The sequence below is a fragment of the Somniosus microcephalus genome, chromosome 13, assembly GCF_052327205.1.
Source record: "Somniosus microcephalus isolate GS21.2 chromosome 13, FLI_Smic_1.0, whole genome shotgun sequence".
Lineage (NCBI taxonomy): Eukaryota > Metazoa > Chordata > Chondrichthyes > Squaliformes > Somniosidae > Somniosus > Somniosus microcephalus.
The window spans coordinates 177,393,292-177,410,511 of NC_140999.1; the positions used below are offsets into that span (position 1 = coordinate 177,393,292).

Sequence of the window (17,220 nt, forward strand, 5' to 3'; positions counted from 1 at the left end):
TTTGTCCTATTAAATTATGATTATCCAAATGTCCTGTTACTGTCTCCTTAATAATGGACTCCAAAATTTTACCTACCACAGATGTTAGGCTAACCGGTCTATAGTTTCCAGCCTTCTGTCTACTGCCCTTTTTAAATAAGGGTGTTACATTAGCAGTTTTCCAGTCTGCCGGGACCTTTGCCGAGTCCAGGGAGTTTTGGAAAATTATTACCAATGCATCCACAATCCCTACCGCCACTTCCCTCAAGACCCTAGGATGTAAGCCATCAGGTCCAGGTGATTTATCCGCCTTGAGTCCCATTATTTTACCGAGTACCACTTCCTTAGTGATTTTGATCGTGTTTAGCTCCTCCCCCCCTTTAGCCCCCTCTTTGTCCAGTGTTGGGATATTCTTAGTGTCTTCTACTGTAAAGACTGATGTAAAATATTCATTCAGTGTTTTTGCCATCTCCATATTTCCCACCATTAATTTCCCGGTCTCATCCTCTAAGGGACCAACATTTACTTTAGCCACCCTTTTTCTTTTTATATAACTATAAAAACTCTTACTATCTGTTTTTATATTTTTTGCTAATTTACTTTCATAATCTATCTTCCCTTTCTTAATCAATCTTTTTGTTATTTTTTGCTGTCTTTTAAAGTTTCCCCAATCCTCTATCCTCCCACTAGATTTGGCTACCTTATATGCCCTTGTTTTTAGTCGAATACTATCCTTAATTTCTTTACTTAGCCACGGATGGCTGTCTTTTCTTTTACACCCTTTTCTTCTCAGTGGAATATATTTTTTTTTGGAAGTTGTAAAATAACTCCTTAAATGTACACCACTGATCATGTATCGTCTTACCCTTTAATCTATTTTCCCAATCCACTCTACTCAATTCCGCTCTCATACCTTCATAGTCTCCTTTATTCAAGCTTAGCACGCTTGTTTGAGATCCAACCTTCTCACCCTCTAATTGAATATGGAATTCAACCATGTTATGGTCACTCATTCCAAGGGGATCCTTTACTAGGACATTTTTAATTAATCCTGTCTCGTTACACAGGACCAGATCTAAGGTTGCTTGCCCCCTGGTCGGTTCAGTTACATACTGCTCAAGAAACCCATCCCTAATACACTCAATGAACTCATCCTCAAGGCAGCCCTGCCCAATTTGATTTGTCCAATTAATATGATAGTTAAAATCCCCCATAATTATAGATGTTCCCTTATTACAAGCCTCAACTATTTCCTGATTGATACTCCGTCCAACAGAGTTGCCACTGTTCGGAGGCCTATAGACTACGCCCACTAGTGTTTCTTTCCCCTTGTTATTCCTTACCTCCACCCAAACTGTTTCATTATCCTGATCTTTTGACCCAATATCATTTCTCTGTATTACAGTGATTCCTTCCTTTATTAACATAGCCACCCCACCTCCCCTTCCTTCCTGCCTGTCCTTCCTGATCGTTAAATAACCTGGTATGTTTAATTCCCAGGCATTGTCACCCTGCAGCCATGTTTCTGTAATGGCCACAAGATCATACCCATATGTAGTTATTTGTGCCATTAACTCGTCTATTTTGTTACGAATGCTACGTGCATTCAGATAGAGAACTTTCAAATATGTTTTGTGACACTTAGTTCCTGCTTTTGCCCTTTTTATTACTTTACCTTTTACTCCATACCTTCTGCCCCTTCCTGACACGCTCTGGTTTTTAATTTCCCCACTGCTACCTAAGTCTATGACCTTCTCTGTTGTCATTTTTATTATTTGCTCTCTAGGAACCTCCCCCCAACTAGTTAGTTTAAAGCCCTCTCTACAGCCCTAGTTATATGATCCGCCAGGACTCTAGTCCCAGCACTGGCCAAGTGAAGCCCGTCCCAACAGAACAGCTCCCTCCTGCCCCAGTACTGGTGCCAGTGTCCCAGGAAGCAAAACCCATTTCTCCCACACCAGTCTTTGAGCCACGCATTTAACTCTCTAATTTTATTTGTCCTAGCCCCTTGGGCCTGCTCCACCATTTAATAGGATCATGGCTGATCCGAACTTAGGCTCACGTCCACTTCCCTGCCCTCTCCCCGTAACCCCTTATTCCCTTATCAGCTAGGAAACTGTCTATCTCCGTTTTAAATTTATTTAATGTCGCAGCGTCCACAGCTCTCTGAGGTAGCGAATTCCATGGATTTACCACCCTCTGAGTGAAGAAGTTTCTCCTCATCTCAGTTTTGAAAGGGCAGCCCCTTAATCTAAGATTATGCCCCCTAGTTCTAGTCTCACCCTTCAGTGGAAACATCCTCACCGCATCCACCTGATCAAGCCCCCTCACAATCTTATATGTTTCGATAAGATTGCCTCTCATTCTTCTGAACTCCAATGAGTAGAGGCCCAACCTACTCAACCTTTCCTCATAAGTCAACCCCCTCATCTCCGGTATCAACCGAGTGAACCTTCTTTGAACTGCCTCGAGAGCAAGTATATCTTTTCTTAAATATGGAAACCAAAACTGCACGCAGTATTCCAGGTGTGGCCTCACCAGTACCCTGTATAACTGAAGCAAGACTTCCCTGCTTTTATACTCCATCCCCCTTGCAATAAAAGCCAAGATTCCATTGGCCTTCCTGATCACCTGCTGTACCTGCATACTAACCTTCTGTGTTTCATGCACCAGGACCCCCAGATCCCTTTTGATATACCTATCAATTCATCCAATGAAAAGCGACGAGTTAAGATAGTAACTATAGGTTTTTATTGGCTAAATAACAGAGCCCGCCCTCGTGGGTGATCGGGTCCAACAAGGAGGAATACCAGCCAGTCGACCACCTTTATACCTGGGCAAGCAGGCGGAGCCATGGGCGGAGTCAGCTGTGGTCAGCCCAGGTATAACAGCGTGACAAGAGGTGACCTTGTGTAGTGATACAACAGTGTAAACAGTGATAACCATAGTGTAACGATATAAACAGTGATAACCATAGTGTAACGATAGTGAACGATAAAAGTGGTTTACCACACCTTTGAACTGTAGCACTTTGCAATTTCTCTCCATTTAGATAATAACTTGCTCTTTGATTTTTTCTGCCAAAGTGCATAACCTCACACTTTCCAACATTATATTCCATCTGCCAAATTTTTGCCCACTGACTTAGCCTGTCTATGTCCTTTTGCAGGTTTTTTATGTCCTCCTCACTCACTGCTTTCCCTCACATCTTTGTATCATCGGCAAACTTGGATACATTGCACTCGGTCCCTTTCTCCAAATCGTTAAGGAGATATTTCATAACTCTCAACAAAAATATATTCCAGTGAGAAAGAAAGATTTTAAGAGAAGGGAGCACCATCCGTAGCTAACTAAGGAAGTAAAGGATGGTATCAAATTGAAAACAAGGGCATACATTGTTGCCAAGATTGGTGGGAGACCAGAGGATTGGGAAATTTTTAAAAACCAGCAAAGGATGACTAAAAAAATAATAAAGAGAGAGAAGATGAATTATGAGAGTAAGCTGGCAAGAAACATTAAACCAGATAGTAAGAGCTTCTACAGGTATATAAAAAGGAAGAGGGTAGCTAAAGTAAACGTTGGTCCCTTAGACTGGGGAATTAATAATGGGGAACGGGGAAATGGCAGAGACTCTGAACAAATATTTTGCATCTGTCTTCACTGTAGAAGACACTAGCAATATCCCAATAATGGATAATCAAGGGGCCACAGGGAGTGGGGAACTAAAGACAATCACTATCACTAAGGAAATAGTACTCGGTAAAATAATGGGACTAAAAAACGACAAGTCCCCTGGACCAGATGACCTTTATCCCAGGGTCTTAAAAGAAGTGGCTGCAGAGATAGTGGATGCATTGGTTGCAATGTACCAAAATTCCCTGGGCTCTGGAGAGGTCCCAGCGGATTGGAAAACCGCTAATGTAACACCCCTATTTAAGAAAGGAGGGAGGCAGAAAGCAGGAAACTATAGACCAGTTAGCCTAACATCTGTCATTGGGAAAATGCTGGAGTCCTTCATTAAGGAAGCAGTAGCAGGGCATTTAGAAAAACATACTGCAGTCAAACAGAGTCAGCATGGTTTTAGGAAAGGGAAATCATGTTTAACAAATTTGCTGGAGTTCTTTGAGGATGTAACAAGTAGGGTGGACAAGGGTGAGCCAATGGATGTGGTGTATTTGGATTTCCAGAAGGCATTCAATAAGGTGCCACATAAAAGATTACTGCATAAGATAAGAGCTCACGGAGTTCGGGGTAATACATTAGCATGGATAGAGATTTGGCTAACTAACAGAAAACAGAGAGTCGGGATAAATGGGTCATTTTCTGGTTGGCAAACGGTAACTAGTGGGGTGCCACAAGGATCGGTGCTGGGGCCCCAACTATTTACAATCTACATTAATAACTTGGATGAAGGGATCGAGTGTAATGTAGCCAAGTTTGCGGATAATACAAAGATGGGTGGGAAAGCAAGTTGTGCAGAGGACTCAAAGAATCTGCAAAGGGATATAGACAGGCTAGGTGAGTGGGCAAACATTTGGCAGATGTGGGAAAGTGCAAGGTTATCCACTTTGGCAGGAAAAATAAAAAAGCAAACTATTATTTAAATGGAGAGAGATTACAAAATGCTACAGTCCAGAGGGACCTGGGGGTCCTTGTGCATGAAACACAAAAAGTTAGCATGCAGGTACAGCAAGTAATCAAAAAGGCAAATGGAATGTTGGCCTTTATTTCAAGGGGGTTGGAGTATAAAAGCAGGGAAGTCCTGCTACAACTGTACAAGGTATTGGTGAGACCACACCTTGAGTACCGCGTACAGTTTTGGTCTCCTTATTTAAGGAAGGATATACTTGCATTGGAGGCAGTTCAGAGACGATTCACTAGGTTAATTCCAGAGATGTGGGGTTTGACTTATGAGGAAAGGTTGAGCAGGCTGGGCCTATACTCATTGGAATTTAGAAGAATGAGAGATGATCTTATCGAAACATATAAGATACTGAGGGGGCTCGACAGGGTAGATGCAGAGAGGATGTTTCCCCTCATGGGGAAATCTAGAACTCGGGGGCACAGTCTCAGAATAAAGGGTCGCCTTTTTAGAACTGAGATGAGGAGGAACTTCTTCTCTCAGAGGGTCATAAATCTGTGGAATTCTCTGCCCCAGAGAGCTGTGGAGGCTGGGTCATTAAATACATTTAAAGTGGAGATAGACACATTTTTGCAAGATAAGGGAGTGAAGGGTTATGGGGAGCCGGCAGGGAAGTGGCATTGAGCCCTAGATCAGCCATGATCTTATTGAATGGCGGAGCAGGCTTGAGGGGCCAAGTGGCCTATTCCTGCTCCTATTTCTTATGTTCTTATGTGCTTATAGTGCAAAACGAAAAAGGAAAAGGGAAAAATAATCAGTAGCTAATACAGAAAACACCAAAATGGGGCAAGTTAAAATTTGGAAAGGAGTTTTTAAGTTATGCTAGCAGATCTCATGTGGCATTGCTCATGGTGAGTCATGCTGCTTTATAGCAATAGGGATGTGAAACCGTGCAATTCACAACATTCTGTCAGGGCTGCTAATTTAGGTGGCATTCTATGATTTTCACTGGTATTATCAGGGTTAAATTCCACATTTCCCTCGATATTTTCTCTGAAAACTATAAATTAGTGACCTTCATTATTATTATACAGTATGTCCCTTTATGCATGGTACACAATTTTACCTCTTACTTTAATAAATCCCAGGATATGCAGCTAGATGGTAGGCAACATAAACCAGGCTGGAGGTAGGTAGCTGGCATTGAGCAGCACTCGGGAGGGGATCATAGACTTCAGCAGCACTGGAGGAGGGAAAATAAAAGGGTTCCTTGGCATTGGTAGCAGTAAAAGGAGGGTGGTCTTCGGGTTTGGCTGAATTGGAATGAGGATCTGAAGTTTGGCAGTACTATTGCAAGAGTTGATAATATTTTTTTATCACTTGAGCACAAAAATCTAGGCTGACACCCCAGTGCAATACTGAGAGAGTGCTGCACTGTTGGAGGTGCTTCAGTCCTTTGGATGCTCTCTCAGGTGGACATAAAAGATCCCATGGCACTATTTCGAAGAAGAGCAGGCGAGTTCTCCCTGGTGTCCTGGCCAATATTTATCCCTCAATCAACATCACTCAAACAGATTATCTGGTCATTATCACATTGCTGTTTGTGGGAGCTTGCTGTGCGCAAATTGGCTGCCATGTTTCCAACGACAGTGACTACACTTCAAAAGTGCATCATTGGCTGTAATGCACTTTGGGGCAACCTGAGGTCATGAAAGGCGCTATATAAATGCAAGTCTTTTTTTCTTTTTCTTTTCTTTATATTTATTCCAAATAAAAGTTCCCAAAATTCTCTTACTTTGTTCCGCTTACCTGCACAGCTGTAGTAATTAGAATGATTTTGATCTGACAGCATAAAAATAACACAGCTACCCATAATTAACCCTCGTCTTTGTGAAAACGTTACCAGAAAAGCTTTCAGTTATTGTGGAACTTACGGTTTATTTTCTGTGGAATATGAGAGTAGCGGCAGTGTGTGTCAAGGTCTGGGAGCACTGCCTTGGGAGTTTGGAAGTAATGGGAGGCAGAGAGTGGCGTTTGGGAGCGGCGGAGTAGGGGGTCCCTGGCTGTGGGACTGCTGTGAGGTGCCTAGGATCTGGAGCTATGGGTGGCTGGAATCTGGCAAGGTTGACCAGGATCTTGCTGTATTTTCGACAGGAAAATGGTTGTTGCCAGTCTTCATCTCTCTCAGAAGTTTTAAAGCAGCCCGAAAACCAGCTATCCAGCATAATTTTTGAGCCTGGCTCTTAATTGCTTAAACCACATAGTACATCAGCAAATACAAGTTCTAGTAAGATCGTGATTGGAAGTTCCAGGGATTGCGAGTCCTTGGTGAGTGTGGAGGTGGGGGGTGGGGGGCTGCAGACAGTGTCCCGATTTCCCAGGAACACTGGTGAGAAAGGTTCTAGGTTGTAGGTTCTAGGCTGACCAAGTCTGTTTGCAACCTTGTTGTCATATTTTATCACGAATTGAGCTTCCTATCTCATATCCATTCCATCACTAAGACCGCCCATTTCCACCTCCGTAACATCACCCGTCTCCGCCCTTGCCGCAGCTTATCTGCTGCCGAAACCCTCATCCATGCCTTTATCACCTCTAGACTTGACTATTCCAATGCACTCCTGGCCGGCCTCCCTAGTTCTACCCTCCATAAACCTGAGGTCATCCAAAACTCTGCCGCCTGTGTCCTAACTCGCACCAAGTCCTGTTCACCCATCTCCCCTGTGCTCGTTGACCTACATTGGCTCCCAGGTAAGCGATGCCTTAATTTTAAAATTCTCATCCTTGTTTTCAAATCCCTCCATGGCCTCGCCCTTCCTTATCTCAGTAGTCTCTTCCAGCCCATTAATTCCCTGAGATCTCTGTGCTCCGCCTATTCTGGCTTTTTCAACATCCCCGATTTTAATTGCTCCATCATTGGCGACCATGCCTTCAGTTGCCTAGGCCCTAAGCTCTGGAATTCCCTCCCTAAACCTCTCCACCTCTCTACCTCTCTTTCCTCCTTTAAGACACTCCTTAAAACCTACCTCTTCGACCAAGCTTTTGGTCATCTGCCATAACATCCCCTTATATGGCTCAGTGTCAAATTTTGTTATTTTTTTTGGAAAATGCTCCTGTGAAGCACCTTGGGACGTTTTATTATGTTAAAGGTGCTATATAAATATAAGTTGCTGTTGTAGTAGGGTCTGGGAGCTTTGGAGAGGAAGGTCTCAGGGTCTGGAAGCATTAGGGCAGTTCTGGGATTAGGGAGTAGTGGGAATGCAGTCTAAGAGAGCCGAGAGGGGTTCCTGGGATCTGGGACTGGGGTGGGGAAGACTGGAAAAGGAGGGTCCTGGGATCCTAAATGACTGAGAGGGGGTTTGAAGCATTGGGGACAGTAGGTAGTATTGAGGGGAGCAGGGTCTAACAGCCTTATGGGGGAATGGTACCCAGATACCATGGATACCATGGGCAGCACGGTGGCATAGTGGTTAGCACTGTTGCCTCACAGCGCCAGGGACCCGGGTTCGAATCCGACCTCGGGCGACTGTGTGGAGTTTGCACATTCTCCCCGTGTTTGCGTGGGTTTCCTCCGGGTGCTCCGGTTTCCTCCCACAGTCCAAAGATGTGCGGGTTAGGTTGACTGGCTATGATAAATTGACCCTTAGTGTTAGGGGGGTTAAATACATGGGGTTACGGGGATAGGGTGGGATATGTGTTGGTGTAGGGGTTACGGGGATCGGGTGGGATATGCGTCGGTGCAGGCTCGATGGGCCAAAATGGCCTCTATCTGCACTGTGGGGTTTCTGTGATTCTGTGATTCTGTGATACCCAAAATACAGTCGGCTCTTTTCAAATGATAAGTTCCCAACCCCCTACTATGTTCTCACACTGTGTCTATTGACTCTTACTATGTCAGCCAATGAGTTGGAGGTGAGGCGGGGCTTGCAGCAAACAGTCTATTTTACAGCAAAGTCTATTTACCCAGCAAACAGAATCTATTTAAAAAGAGTCTCTACAAACTACAGCAAACAGGGCTCATGACTGAAACTGCAGCAAAGTATCCTGATAAAGAAGCAAGGTTATTTCACCATCAAAATGCAGAGTGGAGGGTAGTTACACACAAATTATGTGCATAAAATCAATCCCGGTCACTTACAGCAGGGCGGTCTCCAGACATGGTTGACAGGGGAATTACCCAATCATCTCCATTCTGGCCGGGAACAGCGGTTTCACTATATGCAGCCAAGTTCTCACCCATTAAACCCCTCCGCCAATGCTTCCACATCCTCATTTGCACCCTCGGGTACTCCGCACTATTACTTCCAATAACAAAAACAATAATGACAATTTACTTTTATAAAGCACCTTTAACATAGAAAAATGGCCAAAGCCGTATCAGCAGCATAATCAGAAATAAATGGACGCTGAGCCAAAGAAGGTGATATTAGGAGTGAACAAAAATTAGGTGGGTTTTAAGGAGAGTCTTAGAGGAGGAGATGGAGGTGGAGAGGCAGAAAGGCTTAGTCAGGGAATTCCAGAGCACGGGACCGAGGTGGATGACGGCACAGTCACCAATGGTGGGTGAAGAGAAGTGCGCGGCACAAAAAAGCCAGAGGCGAAGGAATGAAGAGTTCAGGACCTTGAGGGTTAGAACATAAGAAATAGGAGCAGGAGTAGGCCATTCAGCCCCTCGAGCCTGCTCCGCCATTCAATAAGATCATGGCTGATCATCGACCTCAACTCCACTTTCCTGCCCGATCTCCATATCCCTTGATTCCCCTAGAGTCCAAAAATCTATCTATCTCAGCCTTGAATATACTCAAAGACTCAGCATTTACAGCCCTCTGGGGCAGAGAATTCCAAAGATTCACAACCTTCAGTGAAGAAATTCCTCATCTCATTCTTAAATGGCTGACCCCTTATCCTGAGACTACACCCCCTAGTTCACAGAAATCACAGAAACCCTACAGTGCAGATAGAGGCCATTTCGGCCCATCGAGCCTGCACCAACACATATCCCACCCGATCCCCGTAACCCCCACACCAACACATATCCCACCCTATCCCCCTAACACTAAGGGTCAATTTATCATAGCCAATCATCCTAACCCGCACATCTTTGGACTGTGGGAGGAAACCCACGCAAGCACGGGGAGAATGTGCAAACTCCACACAGACAGTCACCCGAGGCCGGATTCGAACCCGGGTCCCTGGCGCTGTGAGGCAACAGTGCTAACCACTATGCCACCGTTCTAGACACTCCAGCCAGAGGAAGCAACCTCTCAGCATCTACCCTGTCAATCCCCTTCAGAATCTTGTATGTTTCAATGAGATCACCTCTCATTCTTCTAAACTCCAGAGAGTATCGGCCCATTCTACACAACCTCTCATCATAGGGCAGACGTCTCATCCCAGGAATCAATCTAGTGAACTTTCGTTGCACTAGGTTGTAGGAGGTTACAGAGATAGGGAGGGACAAAGCCATGAAGGGATTTAAATATGAGGGTGAGAACTTTAAATTGGATTGTGTTGGGAGACAGCGAGCCAACATAGGTCAGCAAGGACAGGGTCAACAGATCAGTAGGTTAGGATATGGGCAGTTTTGGATGAGCTGAAATTACGAAGGATGGAGATTGGAATGCTGGCCAGGGGAGCAATGAAATAATCAACACTGGAGATGACAGATGTATGCCAGGAGTGGATGGGCTGGGGTAGGGTGGAGGTGGGTCATGTTACAGAGGTGGGAGAAGACAGTTTTTGTGATGGAGAAGAAATCAGGTCGGTAGCTGAGCTTGGGGAAAATAGGATGCTGAGGTTGCAAACAGTCATGTTCAGCCCAAGACAGTAGCTGGGGAGGGAGATGGGATCGGTCACAAAGGCACGGAGCTTGTGGTGAGGGCCAAAGTTGACGGCTTTGGTCTTCCCACTGTTGAACTGGAGGAAATTGCAGCTCAATCAAGAGTGGATGTCAAACAAGCAGTCTGACTACACAAGAGACAGTGGAGGGGTCGAGAGGTGTTGGAGACGTACAGCTGGGTGTCATCAGCATACATGTGGAAGCTGACCCCATGTCTTCAGATGATGTTGCCAAGGGGCAGCATGTAGATCAAGATCACTGATTTACAATGACAGAATATGCCAAATTGCACTTTTAATACATGGTATTTTTATTACCATTTCTTTGCCCGTTTAATTTTTATCTTACATTTTTCAAGCTCTGGAAACACAGGAACGTGGTAAGCAACATAGACCAGATTGAAGTATGTGGGGGTTTACTAGTTCCATTGAAGTTTACAGTATAGATGACAGCTATTTGGCCTGCAGTGTCTGTGCTGGCTGTTTGCTTGAGCAATCCAAAATTAACCCCACTGTCCCGTCTCACCCCACAACCCTGTATCATTCATTATATGCTTCAAACATTTAACTACTCTTCTTAAAAGATGAAAGAAAGACTTGCATTTTTATAGCGCCTTTCACGCCCACCGGACGTCCCAAAACGCTTTACAGCCAATGAAGTACTTTTGAAGTGTAATCACTGTTGTAACACATCCAAATTAAAAACAGCAAGCTCCCACAAACAGCAATGTGATAATGACCAGATAATCGGTTTTTAATAATGGTGATTGAGGATAAACATTGGCCAAGACACCGGGGATAATTCCGCTGCTTTTCTTCAAAATAGTGCCGCCATGGGATCTTTTACGTCCTCTTGAGAAAGAGCAGACGGGGCTTCGGTCTCATCTGAAAGACAGCACTGTCCGACAGTGCAGCACTCCCTCAGCACTGCACTGGAGTGTCAGCCTAGATTTTTGCACTCGAGTCTCTGGAGTGGGACTTGACCCCACAACCTTCCGACTCAGAGGTGAGCGTGCTACCCACTGAGCCACGGCTGACCCCTATGCAGCGGTCTCTGCCTCTACTACCTGTGGCAAAGCATTCCATGCTCCAACAATTCCATAGGCAAAGGTAAACATACCTAGATTTGTCCAAGGAACAGTGCCTGCATATGCTGAGAATACTCAAGCAACTGAGACAGAATTTTGTAGTAAGAAGCAAGGATACCCGAGACATTAAACCATGGCCCTGTCTGCTCGCACTATGACACTATTTCGAAGAAGAGCAGGGGAGTTCTCCCCGGTGTCTTGGCCAATATTCATCCCTCAATCAATATCACTAAAACAGATTATCTGGTCATTATCACATTCCTGTTTGCGGGAGTTTGCTGTGTGTAAATTGGTTGCCACGTTTCCTGCAACAGTGACTACAGTTCAACAGTACTTCATTGGCTGTAAAGCGCTTTGGGGCGTCCTGAGGTCATGAAAGGAGCTATATAAATGCAAGCCTTTCTTTTTTTTTTAGTTTTAACCCCAGGTTTGGCTGTGAAGCACTTTGAGATGTTCTGAGGATGTGAAAGATACTATGTAAATGCAAGTTCTTTATTTGATAGTGTTCTTGCCACTTTCCTTGCTTCTGATTTGCAGGTTCCCTTCCTCCTCAGATCTGATTTGCTACCATTATACTTTGCGTTGCACTACTAGATTGGCTGAGAGTTTGATGCCTAAAGTGAGTCACGGGTATGTGTCGGTGCACCATTTTAGATATTTATAGCTAAGGAACACGTGTCTGTGCCAGTGTTAGCTCTTCAACTGGAAGTATGTAATCCCAGTTCCCTGCCCTTTTACATTCAAATACTTATTCTTTTCAAGCAATGTTGAGCGAGATGTTGTGGAAGAAACAAGTTAGTATTCACTCAAATAAAAATCTTCCCAAATCTAGCATAATGGCAGAGGGCAGCATGAAAGAGAAGGTGGCGATTAAAAGATCCTCAATTTTGATAAAATGATTAACAAATAAGAAAACTGGTTCTGAATTTTAAAACTACTATTCATACCTTGGTGTTGCTATCTGCAATGCAGTTTTCAATGAGTTTAAGTGTACTTACCATATCTCCTAGTCATTTCCTATTTTAATTAATATTTGAAATAAAGCTTTGAAATCTGTCCTCTAACTTTTTTATACAAAAGCAAAATTCTGCGGATGTTGGAGCCACGATATTTACAGGGGGCTGGCGGATGTAGTTCTGGATGGAAAGCCCGCAAGTTTGGGTTGCCCGGACGTCCTGCAGGTATTAACTGCCGGACGTCTTCTACTTTTTTTCTGTAGGTCTCCCACCCACCAGCCAGCCTACTTGACAGGGGAGCAGAGAGCAGGGAGGGAGGGGGGGGGGGTGACTGCGTTCGGAGGCGGGGGCTGGAGAGAGATCGTGGTCGGAAGAGATTGCGGTTGGGGTGGGGGAGGGGGAAAGAGAAGAAATTATTGGGGGATGGAACTGGAAGCAGGTAAGCTTGTTGGTCTGGTGGGCAGGGTAAGCACTCCTGTTCCTCCTGGCCGTGTTGTAAAGGCACTTACCTCATAGATCCAGCCCTTCTCACCTCCATTTACCTGCCGGGTTTCCAAAAGCCCGGGAAACCTGGCCGAAATAAGTTAAAAATAAAAATCCTGTAAAAATGGAGGCCCATAGCCACCTTAAAAGGTTTTACCAATCAGCATCCTGAGAGCAGATTGGTCACCCACCCCCCTGCCCCTCCTCCATTTAAGCTGGCAGTAGACGGGATGGAGTCTCCTTTTGAAATTTTAACTTCTCACCCGGCCCAAATGCACCGGTCTTGGGGGTTAAAATTAGTCCCTGGAAATCGGAAATAAAAACAGAAAATGCTGGAAACACTCAGCAAGTCAGGCAGCATCTGTGGAGAGAGAAACAGAGTTAACGTTTCAGGTCGATGAAGAAAAGTCATTGACCGGAATTGTTAACTCTGGTTTCTTACACCAGAGGTGCGGCCTGACTGGCTGACTCTTCCTTATAAAATGTGCATCTGGCCCTGTTTTATGGGGCTTCGGTGTTATCCACGTAGTTGTGTAGCCCACCATTAAGGTACAGCAGCTGAAATGGTATGGTTAATAGCTTTTGAACCTTAGCGATAGGTGGCACTTCTTAAGAACATAAGTAGTAGGAGCAGGAGTAGGCCATACGGCCCCTCGGGCCTGCTCCGCCATTCAATAGGATCATGGCTGATCCGAATCTAGACTCACGTCCACTTCCCTGCCCTCTCCCCGTAACCCCTTATTCCCTTATCTGCTAGGAAACTGTCTATCTCCGTTTTAAATTTATTTAATGTTGCAGCTTCCACAGCTCTCTGAGGTAGCAAATTCCATAGATTTACTACTCTCCGAGTGAAGAAGTTTCTCCTCATCTCAGTTTTGAAAGGGCAGCCCCTTATTCTAAGATTATACCCCCTAGTTCTAGTCTCACCCATCAGTGGAAACATCCTCACCGCATCCACCCGATCAAGCCCCCTCACAATCTTATATGTTTCGATAAGATCGCCTCTCATTCTTCTGAACTCCAATGAGTAGAGGCCCAACCTACTCAACCTTTCCTCATACGTCAACCCCCTCATCTCCGGAATCAACCGAGTGAACCTTCTCTGAACCGCCTCGAGAGCAAGTATATCCTTTCTTAAATTTGGAGACCAAAACTGCACGCAGTATTCCAGGTGTGGCCTCACCAATACCCTGTATAACTGCAGCAAGACTTCCCTGTTTTTATACTCCATCCCCCTTGCAATAAAAGCCAAGATTCCATTGGCCTTCCTGATCACCTGCTGCACCTGCATACTAACTTTTTGTTTCATGCACTAGGACCCCCAGATCCCTTTGTACTGTAGCACTTTGCAGTTTCTCGCCATTTAGATAACTTGCTCTTTGATTTTTTCTGCCAAAGTGCATAACCTCACACTTTCCAATATTATATTCCATCTGCCAAAACTCTGCCCACTCACTTAGCCTGTCTATGTCCTTTTGCAGATTTTTATGTCCTCCTCACTCACTGCTTTCCCTCCCATCTTTGTATCGTCGGCAAACTTGGATATGTTGCACTCGGTCCCTTCCTCCAAATCGTTAATATAGATTGTAAAGAGTTGGGGTCCCAGCACTGACCCCTGTGGAACACCACTAGTTACTGATTGCCAGCCCGAGAACGAACCATTTATCACTAAAAAGGATGCAAGAGGCATTCAAATTAAACTTTTTTTCCCAATCCATCCATTTTTTTTGGGTGTTCGAGACAACAAACAATTTGGTGAATGATGCAGATTTTTCCTTTCCTCCATCTCAATCATTGGCTGTAGAGATAGATCCCATTATAACATTCAACAAGCTTTACATTACAAGAGAATCTTTATCTTAGTTCATTCGTAGGCAAATCAGCTGTTCCTACTCATGGAGGATGGAGCCTCGTTACATATAGGGTTGATAATAAAATAGCCGAATTTCACCCAATCCCCCCAGTATTTGTCATGCAATTATATTTACAAAAATTGAAAAATTAGTTGGTTTGGGCATTATTTTTTTTTTTTTTTTTTTAAAAGCAACAGCCCCACCATGTGTTAACCAAGTCACATTACACATTTAGCTGTTGTATTTGCTGTGAGCCTTTAGCTTTTTTAACCAAGTACAGACTCCTGGCTTATGGACTCACAATGTCCACTTGATGGTAACACAGCCCAAGTGTCAAATGGTACGTTGTTTCTGAACTCCCCAGTGAGTTCAATTGTAAATTTTGCCTCTTAACTCCAGCTGCAAAACATCAGATGGACACTTAACACGGGAAAACTCCTGTCTCATCTTCCAACTTTCCCAGTGGTGAAACACACAGTCTCCACTCTGCATAGCAGAGCAAGACGCCTGTACATTAAAAAACCAGTAGCACAAATCCACAATTTTCCACTGTGTTGTGTCAGCTGTGGCTCAGTTGGTAGCACTCTTGCCTGAGTCAGAAGGTTGTGGGTTCAAGTCCCACTCCAGAGGCTTGAGTACAAAAATCTAGGCTGACACTCAGTGCTGAGCGAGTGTTGCACTAGCGGAGGTGGCGTCTTTCAGTTGAAATGTCAAACCGAGGCTCCATCTGCTCTCTCAGGTGGACGTAAAAGATCCCATGGCACTATTTTGAAGAGCAGTGGAGTTATCCAGTGTCCTGGCCAATATTTATCCCTCAATCACTAAAAACAGATTATCTGGTCATTATCACATTGCGGTTTGTGGGAGCTTGCTGTGCGCAAATTTCCTACATTACAACAGTAACTACACTTCAAATAGTACTTCATTGGCTGTAAAGCGCTTTGGGACGTCCGGAGGTCGTGAAAGATGGTGTATAAATGCAAGTCTTTCTTTTTCCGTGCCACAGCTCAGTTCAGTACCAATGCACTTTGCTACCGTGCCACCAGGTATTTATTGTTTCATAAAATACCAACGAGGCAGCAACAGAAAAGAGACACAAGTCATTGTTTTTTTTTCTATTTTTAATATAAACTTTGTACAAAGAAATGTGAAAAAATACCTCCATATGCTAAAAGCAATCCTGTTTCACAAGTCAGGCTAGCAAGTCATGTTCTCAAAAACAATGGTAAGTTTACTATAGTGTCAATTTTTTCCTACTTTTTATTTTAATAACATTTACTGGTTGAAAACTGTACAAACTGCTTATTATATAAACCAGGATGAAAAATAAAAAAAACAAAAATATACACATCAGAAAAGCACTGGAATCATTCGGAACACAGAAAGGATCATCTCATATACACACAAACTCCTTGTGTTCAGACACACCAAGAGCAAACGATTGCTAACACGGGGAGAAGAGAAATAATGAGCAGCGAGATGTACCTCCCCACTTTGTACTCCTTCATTAGAAATGCCAAGACATCCCCCCCCCCCCCACCCCATTTCATGCTTTTTACGTCACTGGGTTTCACAGACTCCTACATATAAATATTATATGCTGTGGTCCAACTACTAAAAGGCTTGTTTTTGTTGCATGCTGTATACGTTCCCCAATTCACTACGTTTTCAGAAACTAGAGTCTAGAATCTTCCATTAAGTCACATTAAAGGAAAATACAATGGAGATGAAGCTTTAGAATTGACAAGTTCTATAAAAGATGAAAGGTTTGTAAGTTGTGATCATATTCTGAAGACTTCAGCTTGGAGTTTTTTTTGTTGGTTTTTTTTTAATGCTAGGCAAGAATGTAGTGTTGCGAGAGCTTTGTAAATTATGTACAAAGCAGATAAGCGATGAATTTGTCCATTCGGGACTGGAGAGCTAGGGCACTATTCACAGATCCCCATGCAAAGTCTTGCTCCATTACGCCTTCTTTTTCAAACATCCTTCCACAAGAATTGGGGCTTTCAGGCTCTGCGGGCTTGGACAGGCATTGTGGTCTGGGCGCACTGGGCCTCTGGTTGCACGCTGACTGCTCCAACTGCTGGATTCACCACAACTGGCATGGTCTGTGGGTGGGAAAACAGAATTTAAGTGCCTGTGAATTAATCCTCGATTTAAATAGCACAATCCACGATTTGGCAAAATTCCAAATGCAAAAGGCATATTTTCAATCAAGACCATTTCTGTCAAGGCATCTGGAATATGTTTGCTGCAGCTCATTGACCTCCTGCAGCTACCACTTAAATTGGATGCCTGCAATGTACCTGCTACTGCCCCAATCTCCCACACACTGTGCTGCAATACTGGACCCCCACTCGGTTACTGTTACAATTGTCTTTTCTCTTTGATCACTGCCCGATCAATCAGAAAGCGAGGGGCACAGTAATCAGATAAAACAGTGA

At 44.1% G+C, this 17,220-nt stretch overlaps 1 protein-coding gene across 14 annotated transcripts in view; it reads right to left on the bottom strand.

Moving 5' to 3' along the window:
- Nucleotides 1-15,868: 15,868 nt before the first annotated feature.
- zmynd8 (zinc finger, MYND-type containing 8) overlaps nt 15,869-17,220 on the bottom strand; it is a 96,679-nt gene continuing 95,327 nt past the window's right edge. For 13 of the 14 annotated variants that reach the window (XM_086005696.1, XM_086005697.1, XM_086005690.1 and 10 more), the window contains one exon: nt 15,869-16,884. In XM_086005696.1, the coding sequence (XP_085861822.1) occupies nt 16,783-16,884 (102 nt within the window). In that variant the 3' untranslated portion in view covers nt 15,869-16,782. The remainder of the gene's footprint in view (nt 16,885-17,220) is intronic. The other variant, XR_015080670.1, reaches the window with a different exon arrangement.